The 24,769-nt window shown below is 50.9% G+C and overlaps 1 protein-coding gene across 1 annotated transcript; it reads right to left on the bottom strand.

Annotated features, from left to right (window-relative positions):
* Window positions 1-1,403: 1,403 nt before the first annotated feature.
* NOD2 (nucleotide binding oligomerization domain containing 2) lies at window positions 1,404-24,769 on the bottom strand. The gene is made up of 11 exons (XM_030832994.2): window positions 24,311-24,769; window positions 22,362-22,467; window positions 17,186-19,001; window positions 13,235-13,318; window positions 12,920-13,003; window positions 10,544-10,627; window positions 8,566-8,649; window positions 7,964-8,047; window positions 6,205-6,288; window positions 2,993-3,076; window positions 1,404-1,506 (listed from the first exon to the last, which is right to left on the bottom strand). The coding sequence occupies exons 1-11, from the start codon at window positions 24,767-24,769 to the stop codon at window positions 1,434-1,436; spliced, it is 3,042 nt and encodes a 1,013-aa protein (XP_030688854.1). The 3' UTR covers window positions 1,404-1,433.

Genomic DNA, 24,769 nt, shown 5'->3' with positions numbered 1-24,769 from the left:
CTTCTCGCATTTCTCACATTTGCCGCAGCCTAAAGTTCATGCTGGATTAGACTTTTCTAAACCAAAGCCAAATGTGTTTTGATTGCAAGCCTATTTCTAAAACCTGCTTGTGCCTTAAGCAACCAACTCTCTGGTTGAAACATCATGTTTCCCCCCTTCAAGTAGAAAATTGTGCTTTAATATTTGACGATGTTCAGGAATATTTTTAAATGTTTGGTCTCAACAAAGATAGCTTCGGTGACTCAATAGTTTTCTCCTCTGTGATTATGTGCGGCATAAAATTCGTGGCCCTATTTTTTTTATAAAAACATAAACTTGGGAGAAAAAAACCAAGTGGTTTATAAATATTAACCAGTTTTTCACAGATAACAGTGTTTAAAATAATAACACTTGCACAGCACCTGACAGTTTAGAAAAGCTTCAACATGCATCATTTTGAAAAATTCAGAATAAACATTTGCTTTATAAGGAAGGGCCTTTGATTTTGCCCTGTAAACTTTTGATCCATAACTTTATATCCTAAAGCATTCTGGCACATATAAAACTGAACGGTCTTTTATGAATATATTTTGGAAGTCTGCTTCCAGAGTTCAGTTCACAGGCATCAGAGTGGGGCTGTTCAAACTTCTGGCCCAGATTAATTTTAAAAAGCTGCATTTGGATGGGGAGTGGTTTCCAAAGGTTTAACTGAAAAGTAATTGATTTCACTGGAAATAAAGGTCCAGGTGTGATACCAGCTGTAGTGTGGTCATATTTTTCTTGAAAATCTAGAATGTCTTGAGGAACACATGGCTGTCATGTGTCCCCTCTCAAAAATGTCTTAAGTACCAGAGGAGAGCAGGGTAAATTGAAGCCCTTCCCATCCAGGATGTGTGGGGCGTTGAGCGGAGTGGGAGGGCGGGAGGAGGGCTGGGGTGTAACGGAAGGAGCAAAGATGAGAACGCCAGTATTCTGAGTCCTCAACCGCAGAGGAAGCGCCATGTACAGGGGTCCAGGATGAGTGGAGGAACTAGACATAGAGAACAACCTAATGGGTGACCATGAGTTGAAACACAGCAGAAAGTTGTTTCCTGAATACCCCTCCTCACGTGGAGCTCTCTGCACCAATAAGCACGCAGTGGCATCCGTGGCTCCTCTGACCCGTGTCAGGTTGGCCCAAGACCAGCCCCATCATGTAGAGGGGGGCTGCCCCTCTTGTACATCCCAGGATTGAATCTTGGGAAGAACTGACAGGAAAAATAGGCTTTGGGAAAGTCTGCTCTGCGGGGCACTGATGCGCCTTCCTCTGCCAGGACAAAGGTGACCTATTGGGCTGGCCCTGGGCAGGACCAGGTTCCATCTGAGTGGACTGCTGTCAGGCGTCATCCCGTTTCTGGGATCCAAACCCACGGCCTGCTCCCAAACAAACTGAGATGAACGTTGACCTGGAGACATCAAAGCAAGAGTCTGGTGTCCCTGTGGCTGAGCTTCTCAGTTTCCTCCGGAGAGAAAGTGTTTCCTCGGAGCCTGAAGGGGATAAAGCAAAGAGAGGTTTGAATAAGACCAGGACCAGAGCAGTGTTTTCAACCAGGAAGCTGCCGCTTTATGAACTCATGCCTGGATGGCCTGGCCCTCCGGCCCAGCTGCAGCTCTCCTGGGAGAGAAGTCTGTGCAGGTTTCACCTTCTGTCAGCCAGGATGGCTCATGAATCACTGTGCACGATTTAACAAGCCTTCATGGCCCTGCAGAGTCCACACTGGGCCCAGCCAGCCCTGACTCCCAAGGCTGGCCATTCTTTTTAAGGCAACAGCAGAATCTGTCAAGAATGCAATGAGCAAATCCCAATGTCCTCCCAAGCTCTGCCAATAACACCAGAACCCTTAAAATATCAACCTGATGCTAGCTTGTTCCCCCCGGACACAGAATGTGACATTTCTCAGAACTGTGCAATGGTTTAAGAAAAAAAATAAAGCCCACGCTCTACCCAGGACCCGAGGACCTCACAGGCTACAGGGATTACACAATCGCACAGAAAGGAAAAATCTCTCCATCGTAGGACAGATTTTTACAAGTCTTTATTTTTAACTTCATCATTTGATAGCTACAGTTGCTACTGCCTTGATGTGCTTTTTGAGGGAGGGACAAATCTGCATATGTAAAGCAGGGTTCACGAGCTTTCAGGGATGAGGCATGTAATATACAGCAGCCGAAGGGGCCTGGCCCAAGCCAATCGGCATGGTGGGGTTTAGGGTCAGCCTGAGCCGGTTTGCCCAGCTGAGTGGGGTCAGCCTGTCCTCTACTCTGCTTAACTACTGGCATTCTAAATGGAGTTCCAGAGTGGCCAGCTTTTTTTGAGAAACCCCTGAAAGATAGATTTTTATAGGGAATGTCCTCATTTTAAGATATTGGTTTCTAGCCCAGTGCCTGAAAAATATATAGTGTCATTCACTCATAACATGTTAAATCAGGAGAAACCTTTCTACCTATAATCTGAGTGATAAATCTGTATTTATCCAGGGGAAAAGAAGAGGGAGAAATCTTTGAAGTTGTGATGCACTGCTCTTTTCAAATACATAAAGGAACATGGCTTTTCATTACGTATAAGACTTGGAAACACTGGCCAACAGTTCCCATCCTGTGTAACAGCCGCCCAGAACTGCAGAGGGTCTAATATAAGAGCATTGACCTGTGAAGGCAAATGGGATATCCAGGGAAGGCAAGGGCTGAGTTCTTTTCTCTGTTTCCCTCTTCAACCACACCCCAAATCCCACACGATTGCCTAGAACAGAGACATTCCTGAATAAACGCTCATGATTTAAAAATGAGAGAGTTGGTCCCAGCTTAGAAACATGATGACATCTTTCCCAGGGAACCAGACCCATCACATGCAGAATGGGACTAAATGTCAGGGTCATAAGGGATCTTAGAAATTCTCAAGCTTCTCTCTCCCTTCACCCCAATTTATAGATTGGAAAACTGAGGGAGGTTAAAGAGGCCTGCCCAGGGGCCTTACCAGACTTCCAGGATGGTGTCATTCTTTTCAAGGGCCTGCAGGAGGGCTTCTGCCCCAAGGGAGGTGATGCAGTTGTTAGACAGCCTGGAGAGGAAGATGGAATGGTGAGCTTTCAGGATGCTGGCTTGTCTTCCTCAGCCTGTTTAATTAAAGGAGGCTTCGGGAGCCGGCCAGCCTCCTGAAGCCCACCTGCCCCCTCAGCATGTCCCTCTCCTGCCAGAGATTCCCAATGAGCTCATCCGCAAAGGCTCAATGCCCAAAGTGAAATGCACCCCTCTCTCCTCCATTCACCAGATGAGTATTAAGTACCTGCTCCCTTAGGAAGGAGCATGGTGGTTAAGTACGTGCATTTTAGTGCCAGACCTCCTGGGTTCAAATCCACCTTACGCTACTCCCTTTTTGATCTCAGGCAGATGAGTCTCAATTTCCTCATCTGTAAAAAGGACCTAGAAGAGTACCCACCTCATGGAGTACAAGAATTAAACAAAGAATGGCATATTCTGAAGCACTGGGCACTGTACTTAACTGATAGAAAATAATCGATGAACAGTAATATTGTCATTTAAGAGCCTTGGGGGCACAAGGACACAGACTAAAGAAAATATGAGGTTGGAAATGGGGAGGGAAGATGGTATACAGTCAGGGACAGCAGGGGGAGAGCCAAGTGGTCCCCACACTGCTCTTTTGCTCACAGCTGGCCTTCTATAATCTCCACTACCTGGCTTCCCCCTCAACAATTTCAGGAACTTCGGAGAAGCTGACCCTAAGGCAGTGCTAAAAATAACAGCAGGCGATATTTTTAGAGCTCTTACTATGTGCCACGTCATAACCTACATCACCTGGGCTCACGCTCAGAACCCTATGTGGAGGGTTCAGTTTTTACCCCATTTATACTTGAGGCAACTGAGGCACAAATCCAAGCGGGAACGGCTGGTAATGGTGGAGCTGGGGCCCAAACCCCAGCTGTCAGGCTCCAGAGCCTGCAGTCTTAACCAAGGCCTGGCACAGACCACGTCTGGAAGAAGGATGTAAGCTTTGCTTTTCTTTTTTAGGATATGTGAGAAGCTTGATTTTTATGGGGAAACAGTGGAGGAGGATACAGTTCAGTGGTGCTGAATTATAAGACTCTCGACAGAGCAGCGTGGGACATCGGCGGCTCCCACTGCCTGGCATCTGTGGGGTTCGAGTGGGGTAAGTCTATGACAGTGAGGGAGGACAAATGCGCCTCATCCGCACACGGTCGATAATAAACAAGATATTGCCAAGAGCCGCCCTGCGTGCAAAGCCTGGGATCCCAGCGCAGACAGACCCAAGCTTCACCAGGGCCTCCGAGCCCGAGCTTCATCCGTGTGACGAGTGGAAGTGTTTTCCCCAAACACTTGGCAACTTCCTAGCCCCTGTGAAGCAACACAAACAAGTGTTGCCAGAGTGGATGGCGGGTTGGCAGCAAAGCAGACGTTCTCCCGGCTGCAGCTGTCTGCTGGTCTCGGAAGGTGAGTGTTTTCCCCGGGCCACGCTTGCCAGGGCAGAGGCCAGTCTCCTCTAGCAAAAAGGGCCATCTGCTGGTGCCCTGACATACCTGGGAAATGAGACCTTTGGCACCATGGCTGGTGTGACGCCAGCCTCAGAGAGCACCGTTCCACAAGCCTGTGGTGACCACTGGCTGGGCCCCTGCTCATACCCGCCGTCCCTCTCCTTGTGGCGTGGGTCCCTGACCACCGAGTGCGCCTCTAGTGGTCCCCTGATCGCCTCCCCGGCGACACCACTGCTGCCCAGCCCTCCAGCTCTGGACCCGCAGGACCTCCATGAGCTGCCATCCCCTTTCACCAGCTTCCTCCACTGCCCTCAGCCTGATCCACTTTCCACCTCTCACCTGGAAGGGTGCAAGAGCCTCCTGGCTGGTCTCCCTGCTTCCATCTTACCCTCCTTCCACCTGTTCTGCACAAAGCAGTAAGCACGATCTTTGGATGATATAAATCAGGTCACATGACTGCCCTCATTAAAACCCACCGAAGCCTTCTCAGTGTCCTTAGAATAAACTCCCGAATCTTTCCCAGAGCTCTGAGGCTGCTGTGGCCAGCTCCTTCCCACTCCACCATCCACTACAGTCCAAGCTCACAGGCCCTCCTTCTGTTCTCAAAACCACCAAGCTCGTTTCTGCCACAGGGCCTTTGTACTTGCTGTTCTGCCCACCTGGATTGCACGTCCCTAAGACCTCAGCATGGCGGGAACCTTCTTGTTATTCAGGTTTCAACTCAGATGTCACCTTCTCAGAGAGGCCTTACCCAGCAGCAACTCCCCTACCCTCTCCAGTCACTCCCTGTCATCTCTCTCTGGAATTTTCTTGAGAGCACTTATTACTAACAGAAATGGTCTCATTCGTTTACTTGTTCATCATCTGTCTCTCCTGTTCAAATGTAAGAGCTATGTGAGCAGGGGCCTTTTTACCACTCTATCCTCAGTGCCTCAAACAGAGCCTGGCACGGACTGGGTGCTCCAGAAACATTTCTTGCATCAATACATAAATGGATGAACACACACATGAGTAAAAGCAAGCATGCCTGCCTGCATAACACACCAAGAGGAGCCACTGGGAATGACCATCGGAATTCTCCAGCCTGAGTCAGAGAGGACCCCTGGAGGGGGGAGGGCCCAGCCTGTAAGTCACTATAGCGGATGCTGTGGGCGACCCACCCATATTGCCTCAGCTCTCACCTCTACCTCTGAGGGCTGCTTGCCGGGAAGACCCCCATTCTCTGCCTGAGGCCTTCCTGCTGACCCCAGGAGCATGGTCAGCCATGTTCGGGGCAAGCCAGATGTGCCAGAAAACGAATATCCCCGCAAGCACACTTCAATATGTGAAGGACAGCAGCTGGTGGACAAACACCCCCGCTGCCTCTCGCCCACAGCATTGTACCCCAGAGGTCCCCAGGGATAACCGGCTTGATAACACACCTTCTTTTGGTTACTGTCCCTCCCCGGCCTCATTTCACTACCCTCTCGCCAGTGTTTGCGGGGACTACCTCCCAAGTAAACAATGTACACTGGAACCCCTGCCTGGGATTGGGGGAACGCAGAAAAAACAGCAGTTTTCTACCGGGCCACTTCCTGTGAGTTAGCCAGGTTGGGAAGCCTCCCAGATCTCTGATTCAGAAACACCCCCTCCCAGGGCCAGTCATTACTGGCCCAGCTCCTGCTTACAGGTTCCTTACTTCAGGACTTTCAAACTTGAATTTTTCTCCAGTCCTTTCGCGAGACAGCACACACCTTCATCCTGGACATGGTTCTCCTCCAGGCTGGCAAGAACAAGGGAGAAAACCCAGTTGATATGGTAATGTTTATTATGGAAGATGACGCCAATAAAAATGAATGCATGTGCCCCCCCCCCAATTAAGAATATCCAACATCTGAAAACCCACATTTACCAGTAAAGTAAGAACAGGCCAAGCAGGGTATGAGGGTTCTCAATTCCTGGGACATCTCTGGGAGAGAATTTGCCCCAGGGCTTCTTCACATAAGAAGTTCCCTCATGTCCCAGTGACTCAATACCCATTTTCCCTTTCTTTCTCATTAATGGAAGGCTAACGTCATTGGGAGCAGCCATGTGCTTGGTGGAAAAACTATGTTTCCTGCTCTCCACTGCAGCCAGGTTTGGCCAAGTGACATCCACATGGCCACCAACACATAAGGAGAAACTGACAGATGGGACCTCTGGGAATGTTCTTTAAAGGGGAGAGACCCAGCCTTTTGCCCTTCCTGGATATAGAGACTGAACCTGGACTGCAGAAGGAGTGCTGTGGGTGCTGCAGCAGCCACCTTGTGACCATGAGGAAACCAACCATGAGGATGAAACCACACGCTAAGGATGTGAAGGATTAGAGAGATAGAGTCCAGACCCCTGCTGACCTCATGTAGCTGCCATACCAGCCCTATGCTGCCTACCTCCAAACTGCATGTACATGAAAACATCAATCCTTTACAAGTTTAAGCCACTGTAAATAAAGGTATTCCATCACTTGCAGCCTAATGCAGTCATAACCGAGACACTCACAGTGAGGCACTCCTCTAACAAGAAATTCCAATCAGGATATACTCAATGGTACACTGGCAGTGCTAGTGAGCCCTGGGCCCTGCTAGTGGGCCCTGCAAGGCCCATTGGCAATATTCATCTTGTGGCCATGCTCATAGGTTTCAGTGCCTTTATGCTTCCCGGAAAAATCAAACATTCAGCATTTTATCTCCCTGATATAATTTGGAACTGCCCAGAATATTTCAGAAGAAGGCTAGACAAGTGGCAGCTAAAGGATGGAAAGCTTGGAATCAGGATAAATAGGATTCATGGTTCATCTTTTAACTTCCGCCAAACTCCACTCCACCTTGCACGTGACCCTGACTTTAATATCCAGTGTCCTTAGGCACTCACATTCACCTCGAAAAGACAAAACAGCAGTCATTGGAGCAGCAGCAGCAGCGAGAGTAGTAGAAATACTGTCACTACTACAGTTTCACATTTATGGAGTGCTTACACACACTCCAGACACTGCACTACGCTCCTCACAAGCATTACCTCATTTAATTCTTACAAAAGTGTTTTATAGTGGAAAGCATCCATACTCTCATTTTACAGGTAAGAAACTTAAGATTCAGAGATTGTTACTTAACTTGCCTAAGATCACAGCAGGCCTTGAAGGTCAGCTGGCTGGATTCCAGAGTCTGTTCTCTTAACCATTATGCCCCAGGGAGGCAGTAAACAAACCAACAAACCAATCAATATAATTAAATGAAAAGAATTAGCACCTATATGCCAGGCTCTATAAGCTTCATGTCACCCAGGACAAAGACAAACACAATCACCCAATCATTCAGTCATCCACCTTTGTCTTACACACACAATGGCTTCCACAGAGGAGGCCAGAGAATGAAGAAAGGCTGATGTCTGCCTCTCTAGAGCAATGAATCTCCTAAACTCACCAGAGTTCTTCCAGGGCCATGTTCTTTTCCAACATCAATGCTAAGGCTTGAGCGCCCACACTGCCAATGTCGTTCCCCACCAGGCTGGATGTAATCAAGGAACAAAAATATGTCAGAGCAGGGAGGGACCTCAGAGATAAGATAACCCATGAAGTGCAAAATGCATGGCACACATTGCCCCATGTCCTAGTCTGCTCCGTGTCAGACATCACTAATTGATTACAGTGCCAGACATCACTAATTGATTACAGTGCTCTTTTTCATTAAGCCCAGAAGTAGCTTTAGAATCCTTCCCAACATAGTGTACTGGGCAGCCCCCACTAACAGACTGGAGTTGGCCCTTGAGCTAAAGTGTATCTGATCTAGCCCAAGACCTTCAGTGTACAGATAGGGAATCAAGACCCCCGAGAGGAGAAGTGACCCAAAGTCACCCAGAAAGACTCAAGTGTCCTGATTCCAAATCTAGTGGTTTTTCTTTATCATCCAATTATCTAATACAGGGGGCTAAAAATGAAGTTCAAAGGTCTTCAGAACTGGCCCAAGCGCCTCCCTCCTCCTATTGGCTCCCCCATGACAATTTCAGGACAAACACTGAGGCATACCTGAGCCACCTCAAGCTCCGGTGATCACCCAAGGCTTCAGCTAACGCCTGGGCTCCCCTGTCGCCCACCTTGTTGCCCCAGAGCCTGAAAAGTCCAACAGAGCCAACAGACAGTGTCAGTGAGAACCCACCATGTGTTCTAGACATGTGCCTTTCCTCTCTATGGCCCCAATCAGAGGGGCAGGACCACCCAATCCCAGAAAGGTCTCAGGGGGACTCCTAGGTCCCAGCAAAGTGAACTTGCCTCCATTTTTGGAGGGATGGCCAAACTTCACTCAGGTTTCTTTAGCTTCTTTAAATCAGGCTTACAAACAAAATAGTTAGAGACCCACCCAGTGTACACCCTCAGGGACGAGGAACTCATTCTCAATGCCAATTCATGGTTGTGATATTTTTTCCTGACATTAGATCAGATGTGCTTGTGCTAACTGCCACCCACGAGTCCCTAACTACCTCTGGGACCACCCAGAACAAGGCTAACTGTTCTTCCACAAGCCAGCTCTTCATTTCTTCCTCCTTCTTCACATCCCCAGGCCCTTCACGGCATCTAACTCCACCTTTTGGCTCATACACCTCAGACACACCCTAATTTGGACACACCCCTTTTCAAAGGTGAAGCCCCGGTCACACCTTGGGACCTGGCTATTTTATGTGTGGGAAGTTAGGCTGGACCTGTAGGTGCCCACGTGAGCAGAGACAGTGGCCCTGAGATGCTCACTGCACTTTCACTCATTAGGTGAATAGTTATTGAGCTCCGGCCCTGTGGCAGCTCTGCTCTGTGCTCCGGGGATGTGACACTGTAATAGCAAAAACCCTGCAAACAAGCTAAAGTGTGCATCGACATGCAACCAGCTAAACGCATCACGACATCCACCAGAATACTGAGGCAGCTGTTCTTTAAAAAATGAGATCATGTCATATGAGAAAAATGCCTACAAGAAAAACAAAATGCAAGCTACGGAACAGTTTGTATCATATGATAGTGTTTGGGATTTTAGCACGGGGCCAGGCCCAGACAGGTACCTTAATAAATAACGTGTTGAAAGATAAACATCCCCCGATGTGCAAGATGTGATCTCAAGCAGGAAGGAACTCGGTGGGGCCGTGGCCACCCTTTCCTAGACTCTGTGCTGCTACCAATGCATCCTGGAAAAGGTGCTGATGTCTCCAGCAACGCGGTCCCACTCGGGGCTCAAACCGAGCTGGAGGGCAACTTGCCTGCCTATAAAATGGGTTGGAACACCCAGCCCTAAGGTCATTCTCTCTTCCTACAGTCTTGGGTTCTAAAGCCCCCAGTTATTATCAAATGGATCCTAGTTTACACCAGGAGAAGATAGGACAGGAGAGGGACTGCAGGGAACTGTACAGGTACAACACTGGAGGGTATCGCTCTGCCCAGCAAACAGAGGAAGCCCCACGCAGGGGCCCTGAGGTCTGCAGGACTGTCCTCTCTGCCTGCGTCTGACCCCTCTCCCCTCCCTGGCAGGCCTGATGACCCTACAGGTGGCAAGGGCTCTGCAGGACTTGGTGCAGCCCCTCCCATCCTGGGTTCAGTGTCCGAACTTCCCCACTTCCCTCTCTCTCCTTGGCTCTCACCCCAGGCCGCGCATCATCTGGGGAGCTTTTTAAAATTACTGATTCCTGGACCTTGTATCTGGATATTTCATTTAATTGGTCTGGGGCAGGCAGTGGCATTCTTCAGGAGCTCCCAAGTGGTTCCAACCTATAGACAAAGGTGAGAAGCACAGCCCTAGCACCCTCGAGGACTTCCTGCCACCGCTCATGGGCTCTGCCCTCCCCCAACCCTGACATCCTGAACTTCCTGTTTATTGAGCTCGAAGCAAGGCAGAGGCAGCCTAGGGCCGCCCACGCTCTCCCTGCCTCGCCCTCCCCACTGCAGCCTGGGCGGCCTCTGGGGCCTTTTGGCTTCGCCTGCCGCTGAATCCTCACAAGCCCCTCCGCCCCAGAATCCCACCTACCCCAGGAACTGCAGGGAGGCATTGGCTCTGAGCCCCTGGGCCAGCACCTTGGCTCCCGCGGCTGTGATGTGGTTGTTCCCCAGCCTGGAAGGAAAAGACAGAGGAGGCTGAGAAAGAGAGCAGGATGGGAGGACCCTTAGTGCCCCGAGACCGGGGTCTGGTGGGGGAAGTGCGGCCTGGACAGAGAAACAGGGAAGAAAGCTTTGAGGACTTCTCTGCAGGATGCAGGAACCAGCCCTCCAGTTCCAGCTGGGCAGACGCAGTGCGTGCTGTTCACACGCAGTGCGTGCTGTTCACGCCGGGGGAGCTCCCTCAAGGCTCCTGCGGACTTCATTTTCCACCAGCAAAGGGAAAGGAGTGGAAGGGCCTGTTTTGCAAAGCAATGGGACAGGTTTGAGCAGGAACCACAACAGGCAGCCGCCCAGCAAGGAGGCTTCCCCCAGGGAGCAAGGGTGACTCACTGTTCCACTCTCTCCTCGCTAGACCCTGCCTCCCCCCTGCAGCCTTCCCAGATTCACTGTGGCTGCCCGGTAGCCTCCACCTGTTTGGAAAGGGCCTGGAGCGGGCCAAGGTGGCTGAAAGAAAGAAAGGGATCCTGCTAAGCCTTCGGGCAGGGGTCAAGGAGGGGGTTTCAGCAAAATCCAGACACCTCAGAGAGTTTCAGGGAGGTTCCCAGAACTCTCACCCACAGCTCGAGGCTTCCTGGAATAATAATACAGTTTCATCTTTCAAAACACTTTCATACACTTTAAGCCACTCTGGCTGGCAACAGTCCTGTAGGGCAGGTATTATTATTCCCTTCCGGAAGGGGTGTGGCAGCCTTTCAAACCTCTGAGCTTCCTGGGTAACGAAAGGCCCCAGCTGCCGTGCTGGGAAGTCCGACGTCCCCTCTGCACCAAGGCCTGTTTCCAACAGGCTGCTCGCAGCCAAGGACTGGAAGACCTGAGACTCCTCTGCTGGGCACACTGGCTGGAGGACTCCCCAACAGCCTTCCGTCCTCTCCCCGATCTGCACTGGGGTCTAAGATGCTTCCTCCCACCCCTCCTTCCTTCCCTCTCTCCCTCACTCAGGGTCAGACCTACACTGCAGTCGGCCAACTCTCCCAGCCTCCCCCAGCTTTCTTCCCCGATTTTCCCTTATAGGCATTTTCCCCAGTAAACGTGTTGCACATCTAATCCCTCCTGGGAGCACTGGACGAACAGAATAAACGTGCTGAGAACTTACGTGATTTACCCACCATCTTTCAGGCACTAAGCTCCCTGTAGAAAGCACTCACTATATTGTGCCAGCTTTTGACGTATGTTAACTCGCTTAATCATCACAACAACCTATGAGGTAGCTATAACCATTATCTCCATTTTAGAGAAGGGAAAACAGAGACACAGCGATAGTGGGCTGACCCAAGGTCACACAGCTAATGAGAATTCAAATCTCAGGGATGCTGGACCCAAACCTTGGTTGGTCTGGCTCCAGAGCCCTGTGCTCTCAACTATGATGCTATATTGACCAAAAACACAGGTCTCAAGTTCTGGGTGCACCACCTTTCTGCTACCCTACAGCCCTCCCTGGAGGTTGGGCCAGCCCAGCTCTGGCCACAGCTGCTCTCGGGTTCCAGAGTTGGGAGGAGCAGGTGGTGGCAGCAAAAGAGAGTCCTTGGTACAGAATGACACCTCCGGTGCTGGCCTCAGCAGCCCTGCCTGAGACGGAGTCAACAATTTCAAAATGGCAGCTCCTATCCCTAAACCCAGCCCAGCAGGTAGAAAGAAAGGATGGAGGCAACTCCTCACTTTGTCTTCTTTTACTGCCTCATAAATCCAGGAGGCAAGAATATCCCAGAGAGAAAGAGATGCCAGGCCAACCCAGGGACTAGCTGGAGGGGCGACACAACAGTGTCAGATGGGAGAGAGACTCCAGTTGAGGCCGAGAGGGCTGGGAGCAGCAGAAATGCAGACTTCCCAGACTGGACCCCCCCAAGCAGTAAAAGGACCTTCTGAGAACTTTCTGGCAACTGGCTGCCTCGCTGCGGTGACAAGTGACGGCTGCATTCCGCCCCCTGCCAAAAGCGTGCTCAACGTACATCAGGAAACTCGGGCACCCCAGAGAGCTGGTGACACTCTTAGACACAGGGAAGAAAAAGGTCCTGGAAACTCTCTTCAGTCCTGGGAGATAAAGGTCAAAGGGCAGGAAGCCTCAGCGGAATTGGTCCAGAGTTTGCTGGGGCGGTCACAGCACTAGTGAAACCCTGCTCACAACGAGACACTGCCCCTGTATTCAGCGAGGAGATCACGCGCCCCATTATGAGCCGAGAGCAGACCAAACTGATTCAGTTGTGGGGATGAGAAACAGTCTCCAGGGGTAGGGAAGCCCCAGGCTCACCTCAAAGCCAAGAAATTCTGCTTGCATGCGAGGAGTTTGGCCATGGAGTGTGCACAGTCGTCGGTCAATTTGTTGTTGAAAAGACTGGAAAGTTCCGAGAGAGAAGAGACATGGAGATGAGATGAGGCACAGTGGACAGCAGCCACCCAAAGCCCGGGTAGCCGGGTCCCTCAAGACAGGAGTCCCCTGTGCCCTCCGGCCATGCAAACGTCCCTGTCCCAGCCTGTCCCTTGCTCACAGCTGTTGCCCAGGCGGCATGGCCTGGAGTGAGGCTGGGGACACGGGGCCAAACGTCCACGGCCCAGCCTGACTTACGCTAACTTCTGCAGCTGCTCACAGCGAAGAGCATGTTCAGTGAGCTTGCAGATGCCTCGGTCTGAGACGTTGTTATCTCGCAAGCTGATAAAAGACAAAATAAATAAATTTGAAAACAGAGCCGATGAGAGAGGGGAAAAAACGAACAAAACCCCAAAAGAGACCTTTGCTCAAGCCAGAAGTGTCAGCACCTGTGCTTCTGGGAAACGCTGCAAGGAACGAGCACCCCGGAAAAGTGGAGACTCCCCCACGCCTGGCCAGGGTGCTGACGTCACTCACTCTGTAGGGTGGGGGGCTTCGGAAGTGGGGACCCAGAGCCCACGCAAATAGATAAATAGACAAATAAATAAAACAGACTCTCGGGCCCCTCCCCTGGAGCTGGTGAGTCTGCAAGTGTGGGGAGGGGCTCAGGGACCTGTGTATTTTAATAACCGTGCCCATGATTCTGCATCTTCAGGCCAACTTGGGAGGCCCTGACTTAAAGGTTAACACCTCAAGCTCTCTGGAGTCCCTCAAAGGAAGTTCTGATCCTGGCAGCCACTTACTAGCTATTTGCTGGTCCCTTTATCTGTAGAAAAGGAAGGATGGTAATGCCGACCTCACTGGGCTCTTGGTGAGGATTTAAAGAGATAGCGCACGTAAAGCCCTGTCCGCACCTGGCACATAGTAAAAGCTACCTGTAATATGATCACTGGCACGTGTGGAGCCCTTCCCAATAGTAACAATATTTAATCTTCCTTAACCTTTTTTTTTTGTTTTTGTTCATTTTTTTTTCTTCTTTAATCTTTAATGAAGTAGGTACTATTCTGTCCACCAGGGAGAAGGAAACTGAGGCCCAGCAAGTGAAGCACCTTCACTAAGGTTGCACAGCACCTAAAGGATTGCCGCCTAGGTTTTCCGGCTCCAAAGGCCACTCTAAACGATGCCGTTGTACAGCCTCTCCCTTCCGGCCTGCTCTGGGCTCTTAACGTCAGATTCATGCATTGGTGGATCACAAAATCAACTCAGAAGGTTTAGAGCAGCAATTTTACATTGGAAAAAGAAGAGAAAGGAAAAAGAGAGCAGAGTGTATCACGGTTAATAAGTCATTTTGTGAAATTTCAACCTGACGTGCCCGTGTGCTTCCTCACACCCTCTCTCACTGTGGGTCACAGTCAAAAAACTTCGAAAGCCATCGCCCTAGAGTCAGAATTGGGGTCTAAGGAAACCTACACGCATTGGGGCACTTTGTGTATGGGGCTTCTTGAAGCCTGAGGTTTCGGTTGGCATGGAAACAGCTTCAAGTGGGAGAGATGCAGCTTGGCACTGTGGGAGAGAAACCTCTTTCTCTCTTTCCCTTTCTCTCTCTTCCCCCCTTCCCGCCTGCCCTCCCTGTCTCTGACTCTTTCCCTCTGTCCCTCTGCCCCGCTCCCTCATTCACTATCTGTCTCTGTCTCTTTCTCTGTCACACACAGGAAATGCCCACGCAGCCACCTCATGGTTTCTGCCCCTCCCCGGTAGCAATGGCGGTTTCAATACCAAGTGTGTGGGGGGTAAATCTCGGTGGAACTTGGTCAGGGACTTTCACTGTCAATGGAAAATCAGGCTGGTTCCCACAGAGCAGCAGTCTTCACAGTGTGGCCTCTGAACCGCTTGTAGCAGAATCACTGAGTTAAAAACCTAGATTCCAGGGCCCTCACCTCAGACCTACAGAATGGAAACCACTGGGAACAGGCCCAAGCATCTGCATTTCCACAAGTCCCTCTGCACACTCCGGTCTGAGCGTTAGAACCAGACCATCCTGGTCTTTCTCTGAAAATCGAGGCAGGGCCCCAGCCTCCACCCAGCCCTTCCACACACCGTGGCAGTCACGTGGGCCTTCCCAGCCCAGGAGAAGGGGAGCCACCCATTCTAGGGATCCATCTATGAGGATTATCCAGACCAGAGGTTCTTGACCCCCTGGGGTTCAAGGACCCTTGGGAGAACTACTTTGGAGGTCCATTATCCAGAAAAACACACATTCATATTTCTATCAGAACAGCGCCCACAGACAGGTCTCGAAATTCCTGAGTGAATATATCATGATTCCTACTTCCTGGGGAACGAGGGTATTGTGCTGCCATCTTCTGTCTACCCGGCCAGATCCGCTCTCCCCCTTCTCTGCCTGGCTCTCGGTGGGGAGCTGATTCCAGTGGACTACATCGCGGACACCCTGCTCCAGCTCCCTGTGGGTCAAGGCGACAGTGAGGAGGACAGGAAGGCCAGGGTTTACCCTCAGCTCTCGCCCTTCCAGGCTGCTGCAGCCTCGGTCCTTCCAGACAGACCTCTGGGCTTGCTCCTCTCGGCCAAGAGCCACTCCTCCCATCCCCCACCCCTCAGGTCTAAGAAGGCCAACAGCCCTGTCCCTACCCCATCCCCACTGTCAGCGGCCCCAGGACCCTGCACCATCTCTACCTGCTCTTCCTAACTCCTGCCCAAGCTTTTGTAAGCTGTCCCTTCATTAAACTCTCCTCAAGTCATCCAAATCAGCTTCCTCCCTATATACACATGCTTATCACATACATTAACTATGTACCATATACATATTAACTCTCTATGATATGTTATATATTACATTATTATTGCATTGTATTTATAAATCTATGACCACGGTCCTGATAACAAAGGCCACCACACAGTTTCTAGTAGAGATCCACGTGTTGGGCTCCGTGCAGAAAAAAAAGTCTCGCTGCTTTGGCCCAGAGAAGGTAGGTCACCCTAATAAAGTCAAGAAGAGGTTTCTTCTTTGCTCAGGGTCAATCTAAGATCACCTGGGGTAGACCAAAAGCCCTGGAGAGGCTGTGAGTCCATTTCAAGTTAAAGCTATAACTTCTGCATTCTCAGAGGTTTCAAGCAGGGAGCAGGAAGGCTGGAAGGGAAGCTGGGGAGCCTGCAGCATGCTGGCCACCTGACCTGGGCACACCCTCTGCCCTCATCCGGCCCAAGATGTGAAGAGAGGCCCACGGGGGCTGGAGCAGAAACATGGGAAAGCTCACACCTTCAGACAGGGGCTGAGAGCGGTAAGGGCCAGGCCCAAATCTCTGCACTGCATAAGGAATAAAAAAGCAGGTGAAACCCTGTGGCCACGTTCTATCTCTTGGGTCTCGAAATTTCCATCTCATTGGGATTTTAAAGACTCTCATGGGACTATGGGATTAACAGATGTACCCTACCATATATAAAATAGATAAACGACAAGGATTTACTGTATGCCACAGGGAACTATATTCAATATCTTGTAACAATCTATAATGGAAGAGAATAGAAAAAATATATAGACATATATATGTATAACTGAATCACTTTGCTGTACACCTGAAACTGATACACTATTGTAAATCAATTATGTCAATTAAAAATAAATAAATAAATACATTTTAAAGGATAAAATAAAATCTCTCATGGGGTGCAAGTCACCTTTGATTTGGAGGTGGTTCCTACACATATTACACCCAACTTTGCCTGTGACTTAAAGGTTGCCCTGGTGCCTCTGAAGCCCGTCCACACACAGGTTTCTTGTGGAGAGCAGAGACTGGTAACCAGAAAGATGTGATTTGTGAATCCTAGCTCTGCCATCTCCTATATGACCCTGGACAAGTTACCTCATTTCTCGGAGCCTCTAATTGAGGATAATGGGGAAAATAACGTCCCTGCCTATAGCCCAGGGTGGTCATGGGGATTAAAGGAGGTATTTCTGGGAAGAGCGTAACACAGTGCCTGGCACGTGGACCATTTCATGAATTACGACTATCGCTATCATAAGTCGAAACTAAGGCCCAGACTGAGGAGGGGACTCGGCTGGGGTTGCACCAAAGGGGTGGCAGGGCCTGGGGCTGGGCCTGGATTCCTGGCTCCCAGCATGGGGCTCCCCTACCTGCACCCCGATGGTGGCATTCCCCCTGTGCCCAGCCAGCATCGCCCAGCAACACTCACTAAAGAGCCTTGCAGACGCCGAGGCAAGGCAGCAGCTGCTCCACACCCATGTCGCCCACAGAGTTGTGGTCCAGCTGCAGGGCCACAGGCTGCTGGAGGTGCCGCAGCACAAAGGCCAGGGCAGCACACTCGGCCGGGCCCACGCTGCAGAATGTCAGCTTGAGATGCCCGACGTCCAGCCTACGTACAGCCTCCCGCGCCAGCCGCTCCTCCTGCATCTCATACAGGCTCCGGATGAGCCAGATGAAGCTGGGCATGGCATGCACGCTCTTGGCCTCGCCCGGCACGGCTGGTGGGATGGAGCGAAAGTGCTTGCGGAGGCTGCGGGCCAGACACCGCCGGGTGCAGGCCTGGCGCCAGAGCAGGGCCTTCTCAGACACCTGGCACTCGGCCAGCAGGCCCCGGTGCTCCTGGGACAACAGCCCCGCCAGGAAGGCCGCTGTGATCTGGAGGTTGTGCGGCTCGGCCCCCTGCAGCAAAGCGGCCACGCTGCCTTCTTTGCACCCGGAATCCCGCATGTGCAGTTTGGACAGCACCCCGGCCAGCGGCGAGCAGCCAGGCCCGTGACAGTTGAAGAGGTGTCTGAGCGAGGATGGCGGCGTGTCGGCACTGAGAGCGAGGTAGAACGCAGCAAAGAAGCACTGGAAAGTGATGTGCAGGAATTCCAGGGGGGCTGTACTCCCAGGCACGACCGTCTTGGCACGCACCAGGAAGCCAAGAGAAACCTCCTCACTGTCGACGTGTGCTGCCTGCAGCTGCCTGGGGGAAAACACGTAGCAGCACGTGCCCAAGCCCCACAGAGCCAGGCGGCCGAGGTGCAGGAGGGTGAGGAGACTGCCCCGAAGCAGGCCAGCTCCCAGCCCATGGGCAGCTGAGTCTGGCGGGGAGGCATGCAGCAGAAAGTGCTGCAGGATGAGCAGGTACATATCTGTGGTGGTCTTCGGGGACACCCCGCCCTGCAGCAACAGTTCCCGGTGGCATTTGGACACCATCCAGGAGAAGACGGGCAGGTGGCACAGACTGTGCAGGGCCGAGGTGGCTCTGAGGCAGCAGATGAGGCGCTCGGCCACCCCAGGCTCGCGATGGCGCTTCCTCAGGTACAGTTCGATGCCCTCTTCCGAGAAGCCCTTGAGGTTGAGCTCCGTGCGCACGTGCTTCCTGAGGCTCGCCGACACCGCATCCGGACGGCTGGTCAACACCTTGCGGGCATTCTTTAGCAGGTTGCCCTGCAGAAGGTTGAAGAGCAGACTCTGGACAGACGTGGGGGCGGTCGGACAGCAGTGACGGTCTCGATCCGTGAATCTGAACCTGAACTCGTCAAAGCCGTCGAAGGTTAAGAGGATGCGCTCGGGGTGGTCGAGGAGGACCTGGAAGACGTCCTGCTGGCCAAGGTCGGGCCAACAGCAGTGTTCAAAGAGCAGTGTCCACACCGACAGCGGTTTCGCCAGGCACTGCAGCTGCCGGCAGCTGAATGGGAAGACGAAGATAAATTCCTGGAAGGCCCTCCCTGAAGCCCAGAGCAGGTGCAGCTGCTGCAGAAGCGTGCTCTTGCCGCTGCCCGCCTCGCCCACCACCAGCACAGTATCCGCATCTTCGTTGAGGTGGCCGCGGGTGCTGAAAAGCTCCTCCAGGCCCAGGGTGGCGGGGCTCTGCTGCAGAGGCCCTGCCATGCCCGCCTCCGTCCGGATCTCTAGAACATTCTCTGTATATATTTCCTCCAGGCAAAGGCTCTCTGTCCCATCATAGGTGCTCAGGAAGCGAGACTGAGCCGATACCATGGTCCTCAGCTTGGACAGGTACCTCTTACAGGCGGCATCTGGAAGACAGAAGAAACAAATGAGGTGGCACCATGATGAAGATGGGACCTGACCAGAGGGTGGGCTGCCTGGGGGAATGGGATGTGGCACAAGGGCGGTGCTCATCCTGGCTCTCCACTCACAAGCTAGGGACTTTGAGGTTGGTCACGTAACCTTCCCAAGACTCAGTTTTCTCCCCTGTGAAATGGGAGAAGCAGTGGTTCCTACCTTACAGGGATAGGGACCCACGTAAGAAACCATGGCCCAGTGACGATCATGCATGGCGGTTCTTTGTTCAGCGTCCCACACAAAGTGGTCAAAAGACATTGCCTAGCACCATTATCATTACTGACATTGGAAAGAGCTGTAGAAGATTAGAAGGAGCACCAGGTTGGGGTCAGAAGACCCACATTCTGATGCCTGTCCCACCATATTGGTTCAGGAGCTTTAGACAAGTCCCCTCACCACTCAGCCTCAGTTGTTCTTTCTAAAGGCAAACAAACCGGGCTTAGGAGCCCGGTTTCTGAAGTCAGATACACCTAAGTTTGAAATCCGGGGCCAGGGACTTCCCTAGTGGTCCAGTGGTAAAGAATCCGCCTTCCAATGCAGGGAACGCGGGTTCGATCCCTAGTCAGGGAACTAAGATTGCACATGCAGCGGGGCAACTAAGCCCGCGCCACAACTACTGAGCTCGCACACCTCAACCAGAGAGCCGGGGTGCAGCAAACTACAGAGCCCACGCACTCTGGAGCCTGCGCGCCACAACTAGAGAGAGAAAGCCCGCACGCCACAACTAGAGAGAAGGCCACGCGCCGCAACGAAAGATCCCACATGCCGCAACTAAGACCCGATGCAGCCAAAAATAAATAAATAAATCTAAAAAAAAAAGAAAGAAATCTGGGTCCACCATCAGCTTGGGCAAGCCTCTCATCCTTTCTGGCTTCAGTATTCTTATCTCTAAAATTGGAGACAATTCACACCTTGAAGGATTGTTTTAGAAAGAAATGAGATAAAATAGAGTTTAGAAGAATGTTGACATATGGTTAACTCTCACAAAATGGTGTTGATTATCATTATTGTTATTGGGTATGATAGGCACAACAGTGGCCCACATCTTAATCCTCAGGATCTGTGAATGTTAAATTACTTGCAGAAGGGACTAGACAGATGTGGTTAAACTAAAGACCTTGAGATGGGAAGAGTATCCTGGATTACGTGGGTGGAGCTAGCACTGGATTGTGTCAGGGTCGCTGGGATGCTCCAGGCAAGGACTTAGACAAGGTTCCCTGATAAATATACACTTCCCCATCCTCCTCATACAACCCTCTGCAATAAAAATTCTCATGTCTAGGATGTGTCCACAGAGCTGCTGTTTTTCCTTTATCATCCTAATACCAGCCTGAGCAAAACACTCCCTGTGTCAGGGGTTAGTTCTTTTTATAGGAAATGGGGAAATTATGGTCCAGAAGCCCAGGGCGGTGGGACCTCAGAGCATCACAGCCTCACTGCCCCCAACCAGGTACTGACCCATTTGTTCTCAGCTCAAAGACTAACAGGTAATTCTCACCGAGCGCTCTGAGCACACTGAAGCTGTACTTATGGTCGTCCAAAGGACACACCTTGTGATTGTGCTTCCTGTTCTGTTCCCAAAGCTGATGATTGTCATTGCTTTTTTTTTAAAAAAAATATTTATTTATTTATTTACTTACTTACTTACTTGTTTGTTTGGCTGTGCCAGGTCTTAGCTGTGGCAAGCGGGATCTTCATTGCCACATGCGGGATCTTTAGTTGCAGCATGTGGGATCTTTTAGTTGCAGCATGCAGGCTCTTAGTTGCGGCACGTGACATCTAGTTCCCTGACCCGGGATCAAACCCAGGTCCCCTGCATTGGGAGTGTGGAGTCTTAACCACTGGACCACCAGGGAAGTCCCTGTCATTGCTCTTAATGCCATCTGGATAAACTAGGAGCACTGAACGGAGACCGAAATATACATATTTTCTCAATACTCTGATTTCCCATGCCAGGTTTTCCAGCTGCTATCAAAATTCTCCAGGAAAAAAAATGTATCTCTCATTTTTTTTTTTTTTTTTCAGTACGCGGGCCTCTCACTGCTGTGGCCTCTCCCTTTGCGGAGCACAGGCTCCGGACGCGCAGGCCCAGCGGCCATGGCTCACGGACCCAGCCGCTCGGCGGCATGTGGGATCTTCCCGGACCGGGGCACGAACCCGTGTCCCCCGCATCGGCAGGCGGAGTCTCAACCACTGCGCCACCAGGGAAGCCCCTATATCTCTCATTTTAAAAACAAACACATGTCGGTCATCACTTCTGGAATCGTCATCCTGGGGAATCTGGCACCATGACACAGTGTTACAATGTGTGAAGAGCCAGCTGTGCTTGATGATATCAACATTAAACATTAACCAGGGGTCAAGCCAGGTACCACGCTCTGGGCAGCATCCCCTGTGACAAACCGACGCCTGTGTTCTGTTCTCAGGTGAGAGGGCGCACACCCAGGTGCCAAGCACAGGCTTCCGACATCCTTCCCACAAGCATGCTCACTGCCCAGAGGGCAAGGCCCAGGGTGATAAATCCATCCGTCAGAACCAGGCACAGTTCAGGGACCCTGGGTGCTGATGAGGCTTCCTGACGGCAATGTGGGAATAAGACACACGAGGCTTGCATCCTCTCTTTACAACCGACAAGCTCTTCTCCCAGGAAAAGAGGAAGTGTAGGTGCAGACGGCCTAAAACCAGATCCATCCTCCCCTACCTTGTCACTCAATCTCCCTGTCCCCGTTTCCACATCTGTAAAGTGGAAAAAACAACACCTACTTCTCAAGTTTGTTGCCAAGGACAGACATCGTAAATTAAGCACCTGGCAGGATGCCTAGGATGTTCGAGCTGGGCCGTCCAAGCCTCTCCCATTCCTGAACTGGGTCGGTGACCATGTGAAATGAGAGATATCACATTATCTAAATCCATTTGGCTCCTGAGTTTCTGATGATGAGTAGCTAAACTGCAGAGATCAAGGGATACCAGTCATTAAAAAGTGTACCCGCATCTTTCCAATACAAGAGTATGGCTAGAAAGGAACAGCTGTATTAGCTCTCAGGACAAGGTACCTCCAGTGGTCACTCCGCAGTGCAGGAAGAAATAAAAGCAAGCCCTAATACTACACACATTAATCCAGTTAATCCTCCCAATAGCCCAGTGAGACAGTGGTGATGCCGCCCTTAAAATGAGGAAACTGAGTCTTAGGGGGGTTTGCACGGCCAGTAAGTGGGATTCTGACAAGTCTCATGCTGGAGTTTTTGCTCTTAAGCACGAATCTGAAAGTCTTTCTCTCCCTTTCTGATGAACTGAGAAGAACACATATATACCTTCAAAAGGCAGGGCCAACGGGACAGGTAATTCCTGAACACATTGTAGAAGGAAGGCAGCCAACCCATTCGCCTTCACTGTGGCAAGATCAAGGAGCCTTCTTGCCTGTGGGGAAAGCAAAAGTCATTATTTCTCCAGAAAGGCGGATGGAGAAGTGTGGGAAGGTTTCTACTGATTACGACAATACCATGGGCATCTCTCTCCCACCACAATAAAAGGCCAGAAAGATATCCCTAAACAAGATGCATTTAAAGAAGTCAGTACAGTATCGGGTAGTGAAATGAACAGTTGAATATACACATCCAATCTGGTTCCCGCTCAGGACCCACTGAAAGAGTGAATAACCGAAAATAGGGGGAAAAAAGAGCCATAACCCTATAAAGGATAGGAAAAACAATTCTGGAAGATGTAAATCACTTGCCTAAGAGGTGATTTCATTGAGTCTCTATAATCCCTCCAGGGCCAGCCTCAAGGAGCTAGTGCTCAGGGTACAACTGTAGGTTTCAGGTGCACTAGTGAGAGAGGACCAGAACATGTCTGCTCTATAAATACTTGAACATAAATACTACAAATACTTTAAACCAGCCTTGAACAGACTTATTCCATCAGTCTCAACCAGGCTTACCTAAACTCACGTGGACACCAAATACGTATTTTAAAAAATAGACAAAAACGGTAACTAGAAAGTCCCCCAACCCAGCCCACCCTAACACTGCAATGTAATTCCAGTTCATTCATCCAATAATTCATTATTTCTTCAACAAGTATTTCTTGAGTGCCTACCACGTACAAGGCTCTCAACACAATACGCTTTAAGACAGAGCCTGGCACGTAGTAGGCATCAAAATAGATTCTGGATGAATAAATTAATGGTGAATGAATTAGTCAAAGCACTGTGTCCAGCACTGGCCCTCTCATGAACTACTGTGAGCTTTTTTTTTTTTTTTTTAGCGGTACGCGGGTCTCTCACCGCTGTGGCTCCTCCCCTTGCGGAGCACAGGCTCCAGATGCACAGGCTCAGCAGCCATGGCTCACAGGCCCAGCCGCTCCGCAGCATGTGGGATCTTCCCTGACCGGGGCACGAACCCGCATCCCCTACATCGGCAGGCGGACTCTCAACCACTGTGCCACCAGGGAAGCCCCTACTGTGGGCTTTTTCAAACCACTTTTCTGGGACTCAAATTTCCCAATCCATAAAGTGAGGTGTTAATGACTGTTCCATCTGCATCATGGGAGGCCTGAGGTTCACTATTTGGGGGAAAATAAAACAAAGAGTTTCAAAAATACCCAAAAGACACTCTCTGTTCTTGTGGAATGTCACATTCAGAGGCAGTTATCCCAACTCCAAACGTCTATGATCTAATGCAATTTCCTATTAGAAATCCTATGTGGGCATTTAAACTATATTAGTACATAGTATGCTATATTCATTATTAAACACAGGTTTAATTTAATGAATTTTTATCATCTGTTGAGCTATTCATTTAAAGCAGACAGCATTAAAAGTGTACAAGTACAGAATATCACTGATAACAGAATTGATAGTAGCCAGCGGTAACGTTAAGGAGCGCTTACTCCATGCTAGACACCGTGCTAAGAGTCACGTAGCTCACCTCATTGAATGCTCCCATCTGTGTTTCACGGATGAGGAATCCGAGACAGGAGAGATGAAGGATGGTGAGTTTCCATAGAGAAGCCTAAAGTCACAGGCTTTGAGCCTGCGTCGTCCTGACTCCAGAATCCAAGATGCTCGCCACCATATAAGGCTGCCTCTCGTCAGAAGTGGCATGATACCAAAAATCCAGAGCACCTTTTTCCTGCTTGGCTCCCCTTAAAGGGGAAGCGCCACGACCCAGGTCTCCCCGCAGGGCCGACTTCACAAACCAGTCTCGGTAACTAAGCACGCTTTTCCTTTGAATTCTGATGAGCAAAGAGGGAAGAGCCTTACCCGCTGGGATGACGTGAAGATGGGCCGCCTGATTTCATCACATTCGTACCGGCTGATGAAACCCCGCGCCTGTGTCAGGTCCAGCACACCCTCCACGTGGCCGTGGAGTCTCCTGACGATGGCTGGCCGGTGACTCTGCAGGTCACGGGCTGGGTGGGGTGAGTGGGGCTCCCAGCAGCCGGGAAGCTCGGGGGGCTCTCTGTCAGCCTGGGTCTCCCGCACAGCCGCAGTGAGTAGTTCACAGCCCCAAGCACCCTTATTCCAGACAGTGTCCAGGAGGCGCCTGGCCAAGTGGGAGACAGGCTGGCCCAAGAGGCTGAGTCCCTCGTAGTCCTCCCAGGAGAGGACTTCCCAGGAAAGCAGCCAGTCCAGAACGCTCTCAAAGCCCTCCAGGGACCCCGAGACCAGCAGCTCCACCAGCTGGCTCCTCTGTGCCTGGAAAGCGTCCTGTGCGTACAT

This window comes from Globicephala melas, chromosome 19 (genome assembly GCF_963455315.2).
Source record: "Globicephala melas chromosome 19, mGloMel1.2, whole genome shotgun sequence".
Taxonomy (NCBI): Eukaryota; Metazoa; Chordata; class Mammalia; order Artiodactyla; family Delphinidae; genus Globicephala; species Globicephala melas.
This window is presented reverse-complemented; position numbering and strand designations above follow the sequence as displayed.

Bases quoted from the DNA above. Each gene is read 5' to 3' on its own strand.
- NOD2 (XM_030832994.2), bottom strand. From the start codon at position 24,769: ATGTACGCACAGGACGCTTTCCAGGCACAGAGGAGCCAGCTGGTGGAG. The intron at 13,004-13,234 runs GTAAGTCAGGCT...GGAACTTTCCAG, and splicing joins GAGCAGCTGCAGAAGTTAGC to TCTTTTCAACAACAAATTGA. The intron at 10,628-12,919 runs GTGAGCCTGGGG...TTTTCCTTCCAG, and splicing joins CAGAATTTCTTGGCTTTGAG to GCTGGGGAACAACCACATCA.